Source organism: Pongo pygmaeus, chromosome 3, assembly GCF_028885625.2.
Source record: "Pongo pygmaeus isolate AG05252 chromosome 3, NHGRI_mPonPyg2-v2.0_pri, whole genome shotgun sequence".
NCBI lineage: Eukaryota > Metazoa > Chordata > Mammalia > Primates > Hominidae > Pongo > Pongo pygmaeus.
In genome coordinates, this window is record NC_072376.2 from 37,467,144 (window position 1) to 37,486,997 (window position 19,854).

The 19,854-nt window shown below is 44.8% G+C and overlaps 1 protein-coding gene across 24 annotated transcripts in view; it reads left to right on the forward strand.

Moving 5' to 3' along the window:
* TBC1D1 (TBC1 domain family member 1) overlaps positions 1–19,854 on the forward strand; it is a 248,917-nt gene that overhangs the window by 213,492 nt on the left and 15,571 nt on the right. For all 24 annotated transcript variants that reach the window (XM_063664446.1, XM_054484527.1, XM_063664451.1 and 21 more), the window contains 3 exons: positions 957–1,115; positions 13,621–13,865; positions 15,949–16,108. In XM_063664446.1, the coding sequence (XP_063520516.1) occupies positions 957–1,115; positions 13,621–13,865; positions 15,949–16,108 (564 nt within the window). The remainder of the gene's footprint in view (positions 1–956; positions 1,116–13,620; positions 13,866–15,948; positions 16,109–19,854) is intronic.

Below are 19,854 nucleotides of genomic sequence, written 5' to 3' on the forward strand. Positions count from 1 at the left end.
GAGAACACTTGGACACCAGAAGGGGAACATCACACACCGGGGCCTGTTTTGGGGTCGGGGGACGGGGGAGGGATAGCATTAGGAGATATACCTAATGTTAAATGACGAGTTAATGGGTGCAGCACACCAACATGGCACATGTGTACATATGTAACAAACCTGCACGTTGTGCACATGTACCCTACAACTTAAAGTATAATAATAATAATAATAAAAAGAAATGAGCCAGCTTCTCTTCCATCTGAGCTCTACTTCCTTTTGATTCTCTCTTGTTTCTGAAATCACATCTTACATGACAGCTTTTCATACTTGGCTTTGTTTCCCTAGAATGTCGTTAATTGGCACCAGGTTGGAGCTCAGGTCATATTCTTTATTCCTTGCAGAGTTTGACAGGGTCAGAACATGATAATACATTTGAGAAGTGAGAAGAAAGGAGGAAGGGGCCAGGAAAGTGAGGGGAGAATAGGGGGTGGAAGTAGGGGAAGAAGCCAATAGGGCAAGGTTTTAGTTGCCTCCCTTCTGTTCTTATGCTGTTAATTAATAATGGAACCAGTGGCTAGGCACGATGGTTCATCCCTGTAATCCCAGGACTTTGGAGGCTGAGGCAGGAAGATTGCTTGAGCCCAGGAGTTTGAGACAAGCCTGGACAGCATAGAGAGACCCTGTCTCTACAAAAATAAAAAATAAAATTAGCCAGGCCTGGTGGTGGGCACCTATAATTTCAGCTACTTGGGAGGCTGAGGTGGGAGGATCATTCGAGCCCACAAGGTTGAAGCTGCAGTGAGATGTGATTGTGCCTCTGCACTCCAGCTTGGGTGACAAAGCCAGACTGTGTCTCAAAAAAAAAAAAAAAGGAACAAGAATTTGGATAAATGGAACATGAAACACAATTCATTTTTATTATTAAGTTGTATTCTGTGCATAAATTATTTCCATATCTTCTCCCCCTTTTAAAGGTGTGCCACGTCATCACCGAGGTGAAATCTGGAAATTTCTAGCTGAGCAATTCCACCTTAAACACCAGTTTTCCAGCAAACAGCAGCCAAAGGATGTGCCATACAAAGAACTCTTAAAGCAGCTGACTTCCCAGCAGCATGCGATTCTTATTGACCTTGGTAAGTCTGTGCCATCGATTGGAGATGACAATGGAAGTTTCACTCACATGAAAAATCTGAAGAGACTGTCCAAGTTATTTATTGACCTGCCTTTAGGTTTAGCAATCAAAATTTACTACTGAGACTTTTAATTTAAAAAGCCCTAGGGTAATCACAAATGTCGTCTTCAAGCATATAAAAATCTCTGCATTTTCACTGGGGAGCTTGTTAGCTTTTCTTGGCATGGAGGGAGGGTGTTCATTAAGGCTGTAGTCATAATTGTGGTTCAGTCCAGTAACTCAAATATTGATAGGAGGTTTTTATAGTCAACCGAAGGAGCATCCTGGAAAACGTATAGATGTTCAGAACCGAGGCTTGGTTTAATTACAGGAGCCACGGCCTCGTTTTTACTGCTTACAAACAGAATTCATCAGAAAAATTGTAGAAAGCAGTTTGTGTGTGTACCTTGAATGATTTTATTTTGGAAACTGGGTGGCACCTTGTCTCTTGAATAGTTTTTAAAATATGAAGATGGGAACAATGTACAGTCAGCCCTCCGTATCTATGGGTTCTGAATTTGGGGACTCAACCAACCTCAGATGGAAAGTATTTGGGAAGAAAAATCAATGAAAACTAAACAATAATATAGACTTTAAAATATAGTAACTATCTATGTAGGATTTACGTTGTATTAGGTGTTATAGGTAATCTAGAGATGATTTAAGGTGTATGGGAGGATGTGGCCGGGCACGGTGGCTCACGCCTGTAATCTCAGCACTTTGGGAAGCCAAGGCCAGTGGATCATGAAGTCAGGAGATCGAGACCATCCTGGCTAACACGGTGAAACCCCGTCTCTACTAAAAATACAAAAAAATTAGCCAGGCATGGTGGTGGGTGCCTATAGTCCCAGCTACTCAGGAGGCTGAGGCAGGAGAATGGCGTGAACCTGGGAGGCGGAGCTTGCAGTGAGCCAAGATCGTGCCACTACGCTCCAGCCTGGGTGACAGAATGAGACTCTGTCTCAGAAAAAAAAAAAAAAAAAAAAAGTGTGTGGGAGGATGTATGTAGGTTATATGCAAACATAACACCATCTTATAGAAGGGCCTTGAGCACCGTGGATTTTGGTGTCCGTGGGGACTCCTGCAACCTATCCCCTGCGGATGCCAAGGGATGACTGTATTGGATAGATTTGCAGTTGCCACTGTGAAGAACTTGTAGAACTGGGGTGTGATTATGATACATAGAGGGCCCTCTTGACTTGTCAGTGGCCATGCACAAGGTCAGGTGGCCATGCAGTCCCGTTTGCCTGCCGCCTGTCACCCAAGCTGCTGTCTCTACTGGTGGTGAGCTGGCTCTATGTGGCAGGAGATTGGCCCTGCTGCTTTTAGAGCATGTGGCCCTGCTTCCAGAATACCTGTTCTGGTTGCAGCTGCTGCTGCTGAAGGCTCCACAGAACACGCAGTGCTTTGGGGCCCTGCGGTGGCCCGGTTCTCTGAGTGTTCCTGCAGCCACGACAGAGGGTGCAGTGTGAGCCGCATCTGGCAGTATGAAATCCTTTCCTCTCAAGCCACGTAGCTAGCCTTAAAGGTTAATTTCATAACCCTTAAGGTTATTTATTTATTTATTTTTTGAGACGGAGTCTCGCTCTGTTGCCCATCCTCGAGTGCAGTGGCATGATCTCGGCTCACTACAAGCTCTGCCTCCTGGGTTCACAGCATTCTCTTGCCTCAGTCTCCCAAGTAGCTGGGACTACAGGTGCCCGCCACCATGCCTGGCTAATTTTTTGTATTTTTAGTAGAGACGGAGTTTCACCGTGTTAGCCAGGATGGTCTCAATCTCCTGACCTCGTGATCCGCCCGCCTCGGCCTCCCAAAGTGCTGGGATCACAGGCGTGAGCCACCATGCCCGGCCCCACTTAAGGTTATTCTTTAGCTTGAACATCATCTCTGAGAAACTTTCCCTGACTGTGGTCTCCTCTCCCACCTCAAGACTGGATGAGGTGTCTTGCTAAGCCCCCTGTAGCACCCCATACTCTCCCCATGGTGAATATCACATTTCTTATCATCACCGTTATCTGCTTATTATCATCACTGCTGCTGCCTGACTTCACCTTGGGCCAAATGTTGTGCAAAGGGACTTAAACTCCTTTCTTTAATCCTTACAACATGATCAGGTAGATGTTCTTCTGTTTCTCTTTAGAGTTGAGAAAATAAAAACAGACAGGTTACGTAACTTGCTGAAAGTGACACAGCCGATTTGCTGCTGATCAGTGTGACTTCGGAAGCTGCACTTTTTTTTCAACTTTTGTTTTAGATTCCAGGATTGTGTGTGCAGGTTTCTTACAAAGGTGTATTGTGTGATGCTGAGGATTGGAGTATGATTGAACTTGTCACCCAGGAACCAAGCATAGTACCCAATAGGTAGTTTTTCAACCCTTGCCCTCCTCCCTCCCAGGGAGTCCCTGGTGTCTGTTCTCATCTTTATGTCCATGTGTACCCAGTGTTCAGCTCTCATTTCTAAGTGAGAACATGTGATGCTTGGTTTCTGTTTCTGAATTAGTTTGCTTAGGATAATGGCCTGCAGCTGCATCCATGTTGCTGCAAAGGACATGATTTTGTCCCTTTCTGTGGCTGCAGAATATTCCATGGTGTCTATATATCACATTTTCTTTATCCGGTTCACTGTTGATGGGCACCTGGGTTGGTTCCATGTCTTTCCAATTGTGAATAGTGCTGTGACGAACGTGTGAGTACGTGTGTCTTTTTGGTAGGATGATTTATTTTGCTTTGAGTATATACTCAGTAATGGGATTGCAGGGTCGAATAGTAATTCAGCTCTTAGCAGAATCTTATTTCTTACTCCACCTCCCCTGCCTGTCCTTAGTATACAGCAGTGGCTTTTGGTTGCCTTTTTCCCTTATAGGATGCAGCCCTCTGCGGACTGGGCTGGGGCTGTTTGGCCATTATACCCTCGGCTCCTAGGACAGTGGCTGTGACACAGCAGATGCTCAAAGAATATCTTTAAGATTCAGAGTATGAGACACTGCACTAGCACCGCCATCTCATGGGCCCTCACAACAGCCCTGGGAAGGTGGCCTGCGCCATCTCTAAGAAATGAAGAAACTGAGGTCACATGTTGACCATGGTCACAAAGTCAACTGAGGGGAAGTGACAGGAACTGAACCCACTGTCACTCTGTGTTTCCCTGGGACCCTCTGAGCCTAGGAGCCCCATGTTGCTGTGCAGTGGCAGGCCAAGGCAATGCCTTGGTGGAGCTGGGGCCCATTTGGCCCACTGACCTGAGGAAAGCAGTTTTGTGAATTGGCAGTAGCTGCATTTGCTGACATGGTGAGTAACAGGAAATGCCATCATGTTCCTATCATGTGAAACAAAGTGAGAAATAGGTTCAGGGTGGGAGGCTGAAAGGGAGGGAGTGCAGACAGCCCCGCTCCCCACACTTGCTCCAAGGCTGGGAGGAGGAACAGGAAGGTGTCTCCCCTCCTGGATTCAGTCACCTTCTTCTCTTCATTCCCCTGCAGTATCCCCTCATTCTTCTGCGGGCAGAATCAGCCCCTGCTTCTTGTTGCTCAGATGTCATCACTTTTCTGCAGAGGGAAAAGAAGAGGCCAGATCAGCACAATGGCCTCGGCATGGCTGCGCGCTCCAAAGGCACTGTGTGTGCCTGAGCACCACCATAGCCTCCCCTGTAGGGCTCGGGGAGCCTTCCCCAAGCTGGCATGAGGTCTGTGGGAGCCCGGTCCACTGGCAGGGCTGGCTGCATTCAAGTCCTCTCCATCCCTGCCTCTCCCCACCCTCTCCCTCTGCTGCCTGATTCTCTGACAGTGCTGACCCCCTCTCTCTTCCCCACTCTTTCCCATCCTCGCCTGGCCTCCAGTTTGAATGCTGTCCACATACTTCCCAAGGGCCTGAGAGGACCTCCGTGTGCAGCAATACATTTCCCAGGTCACCTCTGTGTCTCCAGGCTTTTTCCAGGGACCCCCCGGGGTCAGTCTCCTCTCTCCACTGGAACGGGGAAACTGGGATTGGCCTAGACCCGGCAGTGGAGTCCCAGGTGCCCTGCCTGCCCAGCTGACTCCGCCCAGGGAGGCCTCCCTCAGAAGCTGCTCCAGACTCCACCCATTACCTCCCCCACTCCTCTCACCCAAGGCTGCGCTGTGGCCAAGTCAGTTGTTTAGTCTACACTTCCTGTTTAGTCTACACCATGGCTACCTCAAGGCCCAGTGAAGGTGTGTAGTATAAAGCAAAATCAAATCCGTATTTCAGTTTTCCTTAAAGAGTGACCTTCATATTCTGGCCAGAAGAACAGAATGGTTGGTTGGATATATTTTGAGTTTTCATGGGTTTTTGTTTTCCTGCCTCGTGCTATACTTTCTGAAATTGGCTTTTAGTCTAAACAGGTTTGTTTTTTTTTTTGGCAATGTGTTTTCCTCCAAAGAGTAAGAATAATAGGCCTCATGGCTGGTTTGTGTTCTACAGTTTGTGAATATTTTCTCAACCTTTGTCAAATTTCATCTTTACACATCCTGTGTGAAATTGGGCACGTGCTGTTATTTCCAACTTAGAGGGGATGAGTGAGCCCTTGAGAGCTTGAGTTCTCTGCCCACATTGCGAGTTACTCAGTGCCAGAAGGAGTTCTGGAACCCAGGTCTCCTCAGTGTCCATACCACGTCCCTTCTAGGGCACCATGTTGCTTCTGTGTTTCTTGGCTCTGCCCACTCCATGCCAGCACAGCTCTCCCCACCCCTGCTTTGTGGAATCATGTTCCTTTGGGGTAGATCACACCAGCCAGAGGCAACTGCTCTCAGCTTAGCAGATGATACTCATCACATTATTCTTGAAGCCTTGGGTCAGGAGCTTGCCCCACCCATCTGCATCCATTTATCCAGCCCTCAGACAATTGCCACTGTTTTCGTGTCTATTCTCTGACTCTCTATCCTGGGTAGACAACATGGACTGCCCAGCATCCTGCCTTCTGTCTGGGGCTCCCACTGTCATCCTGACTACACTGGGGGCTGCCAGTGACACTGGGAAACTCCCAAGGGACCCACTTCAGGCTTCACATCATCTGCTCCCTCCCTAGCATCCCAGCCTAGAACACTTTCCAGCCATCAGCTGCATTCCCCAGTGAGGCGTGCAGCCTCTCCCATGATAGGAGGGCTTCAGCCGAAAGAACACTTTAACAGGCCCAGAAACCCAGGAGCACCATTAGATCAGAAAGCAGAAGCAAGAATGCACCTAATCTCCCCCACATCAATTGCTATAGTTTTATTAATCTGCATATTATAGGTCAGTAAGGGGGTGGCACAGTTTATAATCCCTGTAAGAGTCTGATGATCTTTTGGTGACCAGAAGTGCCATTTTTTGATGGGCTTCTAGAGATCCTCCATCAGGGATACCAGACATGTTTGGCATGCCTTTGCTGCCATGAGAGGCTAAGCGTGTGTCCAGACCACACATGTAGGTCACGGGTCCAGCAGCAGAGCTGTCATATTGATTGTTTGCTTCTACTAAATGTATAAAGCCTGCCTGATGTCCAGAAGAAAAGAAACTGTAATCCAATTTTTTAGAATCCATAAAAGATGAGAAGTAGGAGAACATTTAGAATCCACAAAAGATGAGAAGTAGGAGAACAGTTGGATTTTTTAGAATCCATAAAAGATGAGAAGTAGGAGAACCTCCAAAAGGAAGGAATCAGCTGAGAGTATTGAAGATGACCAAGTACAGACGGGCAGAGGGGAGCGCTTCCCCTTCTCCTCTCCCAGGCGGTGGGCTGCCTTCCTCGACCAGGACACACAGAGCAGCATCGTGCCCTTTGAGGGGCAGGTAGAGGTGCTCATTACTAGCAGGGGTGCTAGCGGAGACCATGGTGTTCTCTTCCATCTTTGAGTTGAAGTTCTGTGTGAGAAATGAAAAACCTTCATGGCAAAAGACGGAAAGGGACCTAGAATGTAACGTTCAGCAGTCTTGTTATCTCATGCACCTGTCTGTCCAGTTCAGGACATTGCTGTATGGAGGTCAGTTGAACAATCACAGTTGAGGAGCCTAATGAATTCTTGCACCACCAGCCACACACATTATTCCAAAGAGTCAGCCGTTGTCTCTGATCTTATCAGGATCACATCGTGGGATCATATTTATTTGGTCATTCTAAATATACCCTTTAAGTCCAAAGTGAGATAACTAAATGTGGTTGATGAAAGGAAAGAATAAAGTGGGATATGATTTCCTTTCACAGAGGTCTGGAATCTTCCTGCCTTTTTCAAGACAGTCGGTGGTGCTGGCAAATGTTTAATAACCGGCTCCTCTCACCCCTCAGAGGAAGCCCTTGGTGTTCAGTGTTTGCAGATTTCTATTGTGCAACTATTCCTCCCACACCCCACTTTAAACTACCCACTTGATGTCACTGGTCATGGAGTTGGGCTCACAGAGCCAGTGGGAGTCAACCGGAGCAGCCACTGGACTCATTCCAGTGTTTCCCAAAAGGAATCTGCTCCTAGAAGAACTCTCCCTTAATCTCCTAACCCTGCCGTTCAGGATGATTCCCTGCACTCTGGGAAGCACACATTCTAGTGGGAAGACTGATACTGGGCAACTGATAACCAAGTGACTTAAAATTCTGAGGGTTACAAAGGGTGTTTGTATCCTCAGTGTCTCATTTCAATTTCTGCTCAGAGCTAAATGCAACAATGTGAGAAGATGTTAGTATCCCAGATCTTCATCCAGGAGGGAATCTTAGAGATCATTAGGCTGTAGGGTTTCTCTTCTGCAGAGGAGATAGAGGGTTGGTGTCAGATTGCTGGTTTGCTAGTACCACTCCCTGGAGAAAAGAGCAAAAAAAAGAAACTTGTTAATCAACTGTGCAGAGCCACCGTGAGACTGAATAGCTTTGTGGGTGGCCCCGTGTTTGCTGCAAGAGACCTCTGGCCTCTTGTAGCAGCTGCCGCATGGTAAACAGAGCCAAGATATCAGGGGTCTCGCTGAAAATGCAGTCAGATGGGCTCTGAATAGAGTAAGGCAGGACACTCTCGAGATGGGCTGGGGTTTCTCACAGCACTGTACAGGGACCACCTGCAAGATCTCTTGAGGGGCTTGTGAAAAACACATTCCTGAGGTCACCATTCTTGACCTGCTGCTTATTAAGAATTTCTGATGCCTGGGATGTGCAGGTTTAACAGGCCCCCAGATGATCCTGATAGGATTCCTACCTGAAAATTGCTGGGTGACGGCTTTTCCCCCTCCAAGTGATAAAGAAGGAAAAGATTGATCCTGGAAGAACATCCGTTAGATGAGCAAAATTTTGTGGAGCACTTCATGAAGAGGAATTACTAGGTTATTTAGAAATATGTTTGAATTGTGGATCATCTTGTAGGCCTTTCTGGCATATTTCTCCACTTAGATCCACAAGACACATCGAATGTCTTTTTATAAAGGGGTTTTTTAATGCCTATGTTTAACCCTCTCCACTTAACAGTCCCATTCTCATTTTGTATATGAAGGTAATCTGCTTTACAGAAAAATGTAAAGGACCTGCACTTCTCTGCTTTGTGTAAGTTGTAAAATGCAGTTTAAAGAGGCAGGCCTCATATCCTGATGGATTTGTAGGAAGGATTGCACAGTTTTACCCAGCTTCCCTTGAGTTTGGCAGAAATTAGCTTTCCCTGAGCTGGTGTCTTCCCGAGCTAGCATGCTTCTCCTATGGGGTGTGCGGCCTTCTGTCCTGTCTTCTTGAGGCAGAGCTTCGATCTGGAATCTGTTCACAAACTGAACAAATGCAACAAACAGTAAACAGTCTTTTGCTCATAGTTAAGGTACCTTGAGTTGGGTGCGAGGGGCTGAGTGTGTTCTCAGGGGTGCTCTGCCCACCGCTCCGGCCAACTGCTGCAGGTGCACATCATACGGGTGGTCTTTGTGGAATGCCATCAGCACTAGCTTAGTACTTCCTAAATGGGAGCTGGAGGGCTACAGTGCTCAACACTGGATTATACGAATGTGGATTGTCCAGGAAATGCTTTTAATCCCCCTCATCCACTCTCTACCCACGTGATCCACCTCTCCCTCTTTACTTGGTGTTTACTCAGGAATGTGGGTGAGTTGTCGTGTTAGCCTAGAACAGCTGTTCCCAAACTTTGATGGATGCCATTCACTTTGAAAATTATCAAGTAGCCCAAAGAGCTTCTGTTTCCATGGATAATTCCTATCAATATTTACTATATTAGCAATTAATTAAAACTGAGATTAGTATTTATTTGATTCGTATTTATTTTTACATAGCTATAATAAACTCATACATATAAAAAATTATAAAAAAAGACTGTTTTCCAAAATAAAATTAGTTAGAAGTGTGACATTGTTTTTACATTTAAAAAATCTCTTTAATGTCTGATTTAATAGAATCCACTAAATTTTATTTGCTTCATTCATTCTGTTTTGCTTGTTATTTGAAGCATATAAAGAAAAAGCTGACCTTGCACAGATCTATAGTAGCAAAAGCCGGGGGAGGGCCTCATGGACCCCTAAAAGGATCTCAGCGACCTCCAGGGGTCCTCAGGCTGACCAAACATTGAGAACTATTGACCTGGAAGAATGTAAAATAGGAAAACAGTGTCTCCCCCAATAGAATTTCGTGTAAAACATGGACTGTGTTACAAAGTCAGATGGGTGCAGTTGTCCTGCTTAACCGCTAGTCAGGAGCTGAAGGCCAGAGACTCACAGCTGTTCCCCAGCCTGGTAGTGAACCCAGAGGCCTGTCTTGCTGTGCGGTGAGACAGGAAGTTGCATTTGGGAGTCTCATAGAACACACTGAAAGATGTGTTTTAGCTTGGCCAGGTTCATGCAGGACAGATTTTCTGCATAAAGAAAATCAATGACAGTTTCTGAAACTGCATCCTGGAAACCTTGACCAGTTTGGGTAATAACAAGAGATTTGAAAGCGTGGGGTGTACAGCTGTTTTGCTGAATCTAGGTGGTGGTGGTGATTATTATTCTTTGGAATTCAGCTTTCAGTTCTACCTGCTTGTGAGTTCCAAATTTTGTGAAAATTAAGTTGCTTGGACGAAACTTTTCTTTGCCTCTGGAAGGCTGTCAGAAAGCGAGATTTCCCGGCTTATGTGCAGTGTTATAGTTAATAGAGTAATGGCTCTGCAGAGTTGTTCCTTTACTTTAAATGTAATTTATTTTGCATTTGTGCTACAGAACTGTTGTAAGTGTGCCCTTTTGTCCTCTTGTTTGGAAACTGGGTTTTTATAATGTGTGTGGTCTAAAGATTATTGCCCATTGTTGAACACCATTCATAGCAAGCATTTGCATTAGGCATTGTACATGTACTCTCCACTCTGCAAACTATGTGTTCTGTCCCTTTTTAAAAAGAGGAAGCTAAGGTTCAGAGAAGCTAGGTAGTCCATTCTGAGCTTCACGTGCCGGAGGCCATTTTGTACTTACTTCAAATGCCATTGAAATAAATGCACATCAGAGAGTTGTTCTTAGCATAAGGGGCGCTACATGTAACTTTTTATTAGCGAAATGGATGATGTTCAAGGGCTGTGGTTGATTAGAAAGGCGTCCAGACCCTGGCTCCAGGGACTCTGGAGCAGAACTCGAGGCCAGTGCCTGTCGGGCTTGGATCCCCACACTCCATCTGTGTGACCTGACTGTGAGTGGCCTGGCTCTGCCATTAGATTGCCACGGTGCCCTCCTCTGGTTGAACGTTTCTCAAGAAGTGCTTGTTGGAGGCTTGAGTGCAGAGCCTGTGAGAAGCCCTGCGTGGTTCCTATTGCCTGTCAGCTTGCTGATAAAGGTCATAGGTTTGGCAGAATTTGGCCCAAGGTTTGCTTTCTCGTAACGTACCACTCGGTAGCAAGGCTGGGAGGAAGGTGGCTATAGCTATTTCTGGAAGCTGCTTAGGGGGCTGCCTCCCCCTAAATTGGTACATAATTTGCAAGGCCTCTTGCAAGATGAAAATGCAGAACCCCTTCTTGAAAGATTATTAGGAATTTCAAGACAGAGACAACAGAGCATGAAGCCTTGTGCAAGGTCCTTCTAAGCACAGAGCCAGTGTGACTGCACAGAACACACATCCATGAAGCCAGCTCTGCCCCCACCATCTGACCACCCTTAAGTGGCCAATTAGCATAGGTCACTCCCCACCCTGCTAGGCCCACCCTCTTAGGAATGTTGTGAGGCTTAAATAAGAAATAGCCACTCTACAAGCGGTGTCAATTAGCATGGGCTCTGGTTTCTGTGTGAGGTAGTTTGCTAACATGAGAGGGTATCTGATTAGCTAAAATGATAACACTGACAGATTAAATTCAGAATAACCTTCCCTGTGTTCATTTATGCCACGTGACTCCTGTGTATTCTGCTACCAGCACCTGTTTGATACCAGAGGGAGGGGGTCCATTCGGGATGGGACAGGAGCATCAGCAGAAATGCAGAGGTGGGGAAGTGCTCCATCTTCTTGGAAGCTGAGCTGGCAAGGGTAATAGAATGAAAGAGATTGTGAATATTTTTGAGACTATGAGGAAACCAATACACTGGTGTTGCCCAGTACAGAAGCCACATGTGGCTGTTAAGCACTTGAGATGTGGCTACTCCAAATTGAGATGTGCTGTCAGTATAAAGAACACACTGAATTTCAAAGACTTGGCATGAAAAAAGAATTCCTAATGTCTCAGTATTTTTATATTGATTATGTTGAAGTGATAGTATTTTGTGTATGTTGGGTTTAACAAAATATCTAATTAAAATTAACTTCACCTGTTACTTTCTAATATGGCTGCTAGAAACTGTTACATCCTGCATGGGGGTCACATTCCAGTTCAGTTGCATGTGCTGCTACCCATTGTTCTACTTACACACACACACACACACACACACACACTCCTCCACGCAACCCAGAGGGGTCAGAGACCCCAGGAGCCCCCGCTTCTAGTGCCCAGGCTAAGCCCTGGAGTAGAAGATAAAGCTGGGAGGGTGGGTAAGGAGGTGAGTGCACGGAGCTCCAGGCTAACAGAGTGGAGAATTTGTTCTTTGAGCACTGGGGAGCTATGGATTGCTTACTAGCAGCAAGGTGACTTGTACAGGATATATCTGGGGGAGATTTATTGGGGGAAGAGGTAGAGGAGGCAAGAAGTGAATACAGAATGAGAAATCAGGACAGTAGTTAGGAGACTGTAGCCTTCGTCTTGAGTCAAGTTCAGATAACACATCTGGACTAATGAAACTCTTTCTCAGGAAGCTGAGGAAGAGCCCATGAAAATATGTTCCTCCCTGTGCTGAGACCGAATAATTGCAATGAACAATTAACGTGTGGCCTAGATGCACCTTTTGCCTTCGCTGATCCAAGCAGGTTCATAATTCTCGCCTGGGCCCAAGCTTGGCCCTGGCTGCCAGCTGCCTGGCTTCAGATGTTTCTTCTCTTAACCGTTTCAAGTACTTCTCTGCTCCCTGGAAACAGGCACTCCCATCAGTCACATTCCAGAGGAGGAGGAAGAGGAACTTGACAAGTATCAGCTGCAAAAGCCTCCTGGACAAAAGTCCTTTAAGCCCTATTTGAATAACAGTTTTTTGTGAAAATAATCAGGATGTTGAGAGCTTTTTTTTTTTTTTTAAACTCTTTGGAAGGTAACTTTTGTGAAAAGAAAACACCTGCTGCTCCTCAGGCTGTTTCAAAACACTGCCTATAGTTTGAAAGTACAGAGATATGCATGTGGTATGAAGCATTTGCAGGCATCATATGTGTAGTCTGGGAAAAGCAGATCCAGAGAGTGTTTGTAGCAAGGCGAGGCGTTTTAGCTGCATTTAGATGATGCTGGGATTGGGGTGGGCATAGGGTGCAGCAGTGGGGAGGAAGAACTGTGTGTGTTCCTCTTGAGAATAGGGGTTATGTCTAGAGGATTAACAGTTTTCTTTTTTTTTGAGATAGAGTTTTTCTCTTGTCTCCCAGGCTGGAGTGCAATGGCATGATCTCAGCTCACTTGACATCTCTGCCTCCCAGGTTCAAGCGATTCTCCTGCCTCAGCCTCCCAAGTAGCTGGGATTACAGGCACCCGCCACAAAGCATGACTAATTTTTTCTATTTTTAGTAGCGATGGGGTTTCGCCATGTTGGGCAGGCTGGTCTCGAACTCCTGACCTCAGACGATCCTCCCGCCTTGGCCTCCGAAAGTGCTGGGATTACAGGCATGAGCCACCACACCTGGCCAACAGTTTTCTTTTTTCGATTGAAGTTCAGCTATTTGCAGGACCGAAGGTAGTTCTAATTACTTTCACCTGTACTTCCACCAAAACATAAATAAAACAACCATGAGTAATTGCTAATTTTTAATTGAAAGCGTTGTTCCAGGAATAACTGGTGGACCTTGTTTGCAGAGGAAGTGGCAAAGACTGATTGATATTATGATCCAGCTTCTAAAGATTTTGCTGCTTAATCTGAAGCACATTGGATTTCTGGTTCAATAGGCTTTCTTTTTTTGTTTTTATTATTACAACTAATATGTATTCTTTTCACAGGGCGAACCTTTCCTACACATCCATACTTCTCTGCCCAGCTTGGAGCAGGACAGCTATCGCTTTACAACATTTTGAAGGCCTACTCACTTCTAGACCAGGAAGTGGGATATTGCCAAGGTCTCAGCTTTGTAGCAGGCATTTTGCTTCTTCATATGAGTGAGGAAGAGGCGTTTAAAATGCTCAAGTTTCTGATGTTTGACATGGGGCTGCGGAAACAGTATCGGCCAGACATGATTATTTTACAGGTATAGAGCGTTCCTTATGTCTTTAATACAACAAAATGCTAAGAATGTTTCTTATCCCTCTCCAAATGCGCCTCAGGAGCTTTTTCACTGTCAGGTAACATTGTAATAGCTGTCACTGCTGATAAAGGACTCTGTGCTAGGCATTATTCCAAGCGCTTCATCTGCACTTCCCTCTAATAACATAACAGGAAGACACTGTTCATCGTCTCAGTTTGTAGACTGGAAAACTGAGTCTCCAAGAGATTATAAATTAGGCCCAGTCACACAGCTAGCAAGTGTCAGAGCTGGACTGGAAATCCAGGCCTCTCTGACTCTAGGGCCTTCCCTCTTGCCCCCATCAGCCATCAGATGATCTCAGACCCACCTCCCAGCCTCTGCATCTGCTCTTCCTCTGCCTCACCCCCACCCTTGTCATTTCAGGTTCAGCTCAAATATCACATCCTGGGAGAAGCTCATTCTGACTACCCTGATGTTGTGTTCCCCAGTTCCACCTTGGGCACACTGCGTCACGTTATCCTGGCTGGTTTCTTTTGCACAACACAGCCACTGCCAGAAATGATCTTGTTTCCATAATCATCTGCCTATTTTCTGATTTTTCATAGCATGTGAACTTTAGGAGAGGGAAGGGATCTTACGGGTCTTAGAGCCAAGTCCCTAATTTCTGAAACAGTGCCTGGGTTGAAGTAGGCACCCCATAAGTATTTGTTGAATGAACAATTCTGTCAGAGAAAACCAAACACAGTAGCGTATTCCAAATACCACGTGCTGCTCTTGCTGCCTGTCAGAGGGAAAACTCTGGATCCTGCTTCAGGAATATTCCTAAATGTTGCAGCACATGTTGATATGTTCATTTACTACCAGTAAGATACTATGCCTTCAGAGCTTTAGATAGTATCCTGGGAGGGAATACATTAGAGCCAAGGACTTGCTTTGAGAGCACCAAATTATGTGATTCAAAATCTTTTCACCTTGACCTGTGAACATGGACCATGTGAATGCAAATATCATAGAAGGAACTCATTCACTGAAAGATTTTGACCACATAACACTTTCCACACATACTGTGAGGTTCTTCCTACATTCCCTTTATTAACTTTAAAGACAACGGTCACCAGGCAGTGGAATTTTCGAGTTTTCTATAATTTATGTAACACACAACTCTTTTGGGATGGTGCCTTTGGTTGATTAGACTGTCTTCGATACGGGAGAGCCACAGCTGGTGCTTCTGGGATTATATTATCTGAGCCTCTGAAAACGGTTTTGTTTTCTTTCTCTCAGTTTAGATAGGACATATCCATCTTGGTGGGTCTTAGCGGATTCTGACCCTCTGTAGGTTATTGTTTCTTTAGGCTCAGGCCATGGCACTGCTCAGATCTGGGCTGGCTCTTGGGCCTCTGTGAGCCTGTAACTCTTGGTGGCACTACTAGGAACTGGCATGAGATTTCTGCCAGAATCATGTCATTCTGTGAAGTTGAGTTCCACTTTAGTTGGAATAAGTTTCTATTTCATCTTAAGATGCACACTTGTCTTCTCGTTTTAACTTGCCAGGGATCTGGATATTCCGTATGTTATACACCAAAAGAAATTACGCTTGTCCTGCCTATTGAGTAATTTCAGGGGTCCAGAGGGAACTTGCTGAGTGAACATGTACAATGGATTCCTATGGAATCATAAGATGCCCCTAATTCAGTCTTAGTAAAGAGACTGGCTTCTTATTTCTAATTCCTCCAGGCTTGAGTTGTGCAAAGAGTGTGTATTTGTAAGAGAATTTATGAAATGTTTGCACGAGACAGATGTTTAGATCTTCTTAGCGGAGGAATACAAGGGAACAATAAAAAGGAAGTGGCAGAAGAAGACCCAGCGTTAGCATCCTGGGCCTACACCCAGCCAGTGCCTGGCATCAGCAGGCACTTGGGAAGCACTTGTTGGATGAATTAGTAGCTGAGCTCAGTGGATTGCAAGCCAAATAGAATGTTTAAAGTTCTAGTAAGTCTTCTCTTACACCCACCCTGTGAGCAGTAGGCATAACTTTATTGCTGTGGCAGATCCCTAATTCTCAGCCCCTGTGGCTGTCTTCCTGCAGATCCAGATGTACCAGCTCTCAAGGTTGCTTCATGATTACCACAGAGACCTCTACAATCACCTGGAGGAGCACGAGATCGGCCCCAGCCTCTACGCTGCCCCCTGGTTCCTCACCATGTTTGCCTCACAGTTCCCGCTGGGATTCGTAGCCAGAGTCTTTGGTGAGCATTAGTAAATCTGTTTGCTGGAACCAGCCTTCTCTTATTAGAGGGGAAACATTTCCTGTCTCTCCATGGTGATTCTTATTTTTATACCTGTAGCTCTTACCAGAACAGGGTATTGTTTGATAGTCTAAGATTAGTCAGGGGTGGGTTTTGTGACTTTGAAGTCCTCCTTAACTTCTGATAATCATGGGGCTTCCCTAGATGCCTTCATCTTGTGGGATGTGGATCTGAGTCCCTCACCATGAGGGTCTCCCTAGAGCAGACATTTGGAGGACTTGACTGAGGAGCCACAGGTGTATGTTTCTCAGCCACTCTGGGTTGTGAGTGTTGACTGATGCTGACCGTGGGCCTCTGGGCCCTTTCTAGATTGCCTTAGCATCTCTTCCTCCCCTTTCTCTTCTTGCACTGCCCTTGGCTCTACACTTTCTCCCAAGTCACTGTCTTGGAGACCCAGTGTCAGGACCTTGAGTAACACCTCCGTGTGGATGGCTCGCTCTCCCCCCTCAGCCTTGACACTTCATGAAGGCCTCCTGCCCCTGAGCCCACATGTCACAGCCACTGCCACTCCCATGCCCCCGCTGTTAACCTTGGGTGATTCACGTTTAAAACCTGCCTTTATATTCTTGATTTACTTTTTGAGAACATTGTCAAAGTTAGGTGAGTGTTCATACACAAAGTCTTCAACCAGCCTTCATATGCAGGGATAGGGCTGTCCACGTGCGCATCAGGAACCGAGTGGAATGTTGTGAGCACGGTCAGTTTGGGCACAGTTTGTTTTCCTTACTTCAGAATAAAAGTGATATTTTTGACAATTCAGGTTCTTTTTTTATTGTAAAGGAGGAGGTTACTAAAAAAAATGATAGTTATTATAGATCAAGTGTTTTTAAGCATCACTTGACAGCTTAAAAACGTGATCTTTAAAAAATTTGTTTTTAGGATTAGAGAGCATCTTACAGGAAATGTTCAAAGACATTGATACTACTTTAGGCATGCTTTGGGTAAACATCTTAAATATCCAAATTCTAGAAATCCTAAAATTCGCTTTTTAATATAAATGAGCATTTACCCTTCTTCTCTCTTTTCCTTTCCCCCAAAATACTAGATTTTTATTATTCACTTTTATCTACAAGAACCTTTAAAGAGTTTCCCATTTTGCTTTACTATAAGAATTCGTGTTCCTTCTTTTCTGTCCCTGAAAAAATAAAATCACTAAATTAAAATAGATACAAAAAGCTGTCTCCTGGTTAAGCATATCTTTAGTGAGATTTCATGAAGTTTTATACCATAGTTTAAAAAAAAAAAAAGATAACTAAAAGCCTCAAAATTGTGTGCTTAGTTTACTAACAAAAGAGTTACAGAAACTAAAATCTCAAGCTCTAGGCTTTAAGCTTTCTTGCCAATAACTTTTATGTTTTTGACTTCTCTAACACTGGAAATTAAAAGAAAATTATTAATCCACCTTCCTTACATTTTCTCCACATTTTAGCTATGATTTTCATACAGGGTCATGAAGAGGAGTGAGGATGGAAATGGGGAGGAGGGAGCACTGTTTGTTAACGGTTTGTAAACAGCTCAGGCATTAAATTACTTGGTTAGTGAAGAAAATTCTATCAAGGCAACCAGGCCGACCACAGACTGGAGGGGCTGAGGGGTCATCACTGAGTCATCCCTGCCCTGGGGCCCCAGGCACTGGAGCTGCTGCTTGCAGAAAGTTCTGGGGCTCTGGAAGAGAAATTTTTCCTTCGGCTCATAAATGGGTAAAAAGACATTAACAAACAAGCAGACTCCACTTTGGAAATGATAGCCCTTCTGTTGCAGAGTAATACGAAGCTCTCTGAAGCTCACTCTAATGACTTCATAAATCAAAACTGCAGCCTGTAAAGGTAAGATATTTTTCTGTAGACTTTGTAGGCATTGGTGAGGCTCAGAGTTTCATAAACATTATGCATAGAGATGCCAGTGTCTACATCATTCCTGGATTCCACAGACTCCTGCTGTGCTAAGTGGGTCGTTGTCCAGCTGGCCAAGGGCTCCTGGGATTAGAGGCAGGAAGTGGGATCTCAAGGCTGCACTGGCTTGTGATGTCACTTTGTAAGAACTGCTTTTTTTTTTTTTTTTTTCCACAGTCCATCCCATCTTTCAGTACTTAAAAACAGAAAAGATAGATTTTTACCTATCTCTTTTTTTTTTTTTTAACCTATCTATTTTTAGCACTGATGACTTAGAGAATGGTGGTAGAGATAGCTTAGTTTTATATTTCAAAGCCTGCCATTCAGGCACTATAGTCTTTTTTGGCCTAGGGCCCATTTCATTATAAGCCTTTAAGTCTGGATAAACTCTAAAAACACATAGACCTTTGTTGACTGTTCACTAATATATATATATAAGTAAAATATTTCAGTTTGCACCACCTTAGCTCATATATTAGTTAATAGGTTACCTGGCATTAAGTATGTATCTGCTCCTTGGAGGGGCAGCTGCCAGTGATGTGTGTTCCTTAACCTTCACATGGTACTCACACCTTGCTGATTGGGCAGTTCTTCTACCTGGTGTCACATAATGTCAATAGCCCCTTCCTGTATTTTTCTAGCTTGAGTGCAGCAGGGCCCTAGGAGAGACGCTTGCTCTGTTCACTTTCTCATCACATCTACCTTTGGGGGAAAAAAAAAGTCTAAAAAACAGGACCTGGCTTGCTCCTGATGGAGGAGGAGGCTGCGGTGTTCAGCCCCTGATGTTTTTCTATAGGACGTGCTGCCAAATAGATGAGAGAGGAGGTGGAGTATAAAAACTAAGGGTTTGGCAAAAAAACACAGAAGCCACCTGCAATATAGTGAAGGCTTCAGAGAGACTTTAGGATGAAAATAGACTGAAAACAAGATTGTTTCTGTGGCCAGGAAAATCTCCAGGTATTCAGGTAACATGATGCCGCATGATGATGAGTGTGTTCAGTCTGTCTGTGCTGTTGTTCTGCACAGCATTGTCTTCAGCCTTCAGCGTCCCCTTTACCCGTTACTCATAGAATGTAGGGGAGCCACAACTGGAGGACCGCAGCCTTCCAGAAGAAAGTTGAGAAGGAAAGACAAAGGTGGCTGGAAAAGAGATGCAATGTAAGCTCACATAGGAAGAAGATTGCACTTTGAGATCATGAAGTTTAATTTCAAATAGAGTTCCAATACACAGTAACACAATAAGAGGGTTGCTGAAATGTCCTCAAAGAAAAGCAGTTCCTTTGTGTTGTTCTCAGCGAATACAGTGCAAAGTAATAGAGTCAGCTGAATTTAAGATTCCTATTTCCTGCCTGGTAAAACGTCTTGCCTGTTTCTAGGTGGCTTGAAAAAGGAGAGGAGAGAAGGAAGAGGCAGGAGAAAAGTCCCACTGAAAGGACGTGGGCTACAGTGTAGTGAGCTAGGCTACTGCCGCACTGCGCTGGGGGGCTCTGGCAGTTCACTTTCTCCTAGGGAGGTCTTCAAATGCAGGACATTTGCTCACTTTTCCAAGGAGAGTTATTGTTTTTTTGTTTTGTTTTTAAAAAAACATTCCAGAATGTAAATGTATAAGGATACCGGAAGACAGGCAAAATAAAAATAATTGGTTTGGGGCAGTGGGTTTATAGGTAACATTTTTCTTTACCATTATTTTAAAATTAGATGTAATTTTAAAAATTTCCAAAGCCAAAAAACAGTACAAATTCTTTAAAGGATGTAGATGTTGCCCCCAAGCGTCATCAGACAAATTTAGGAGGC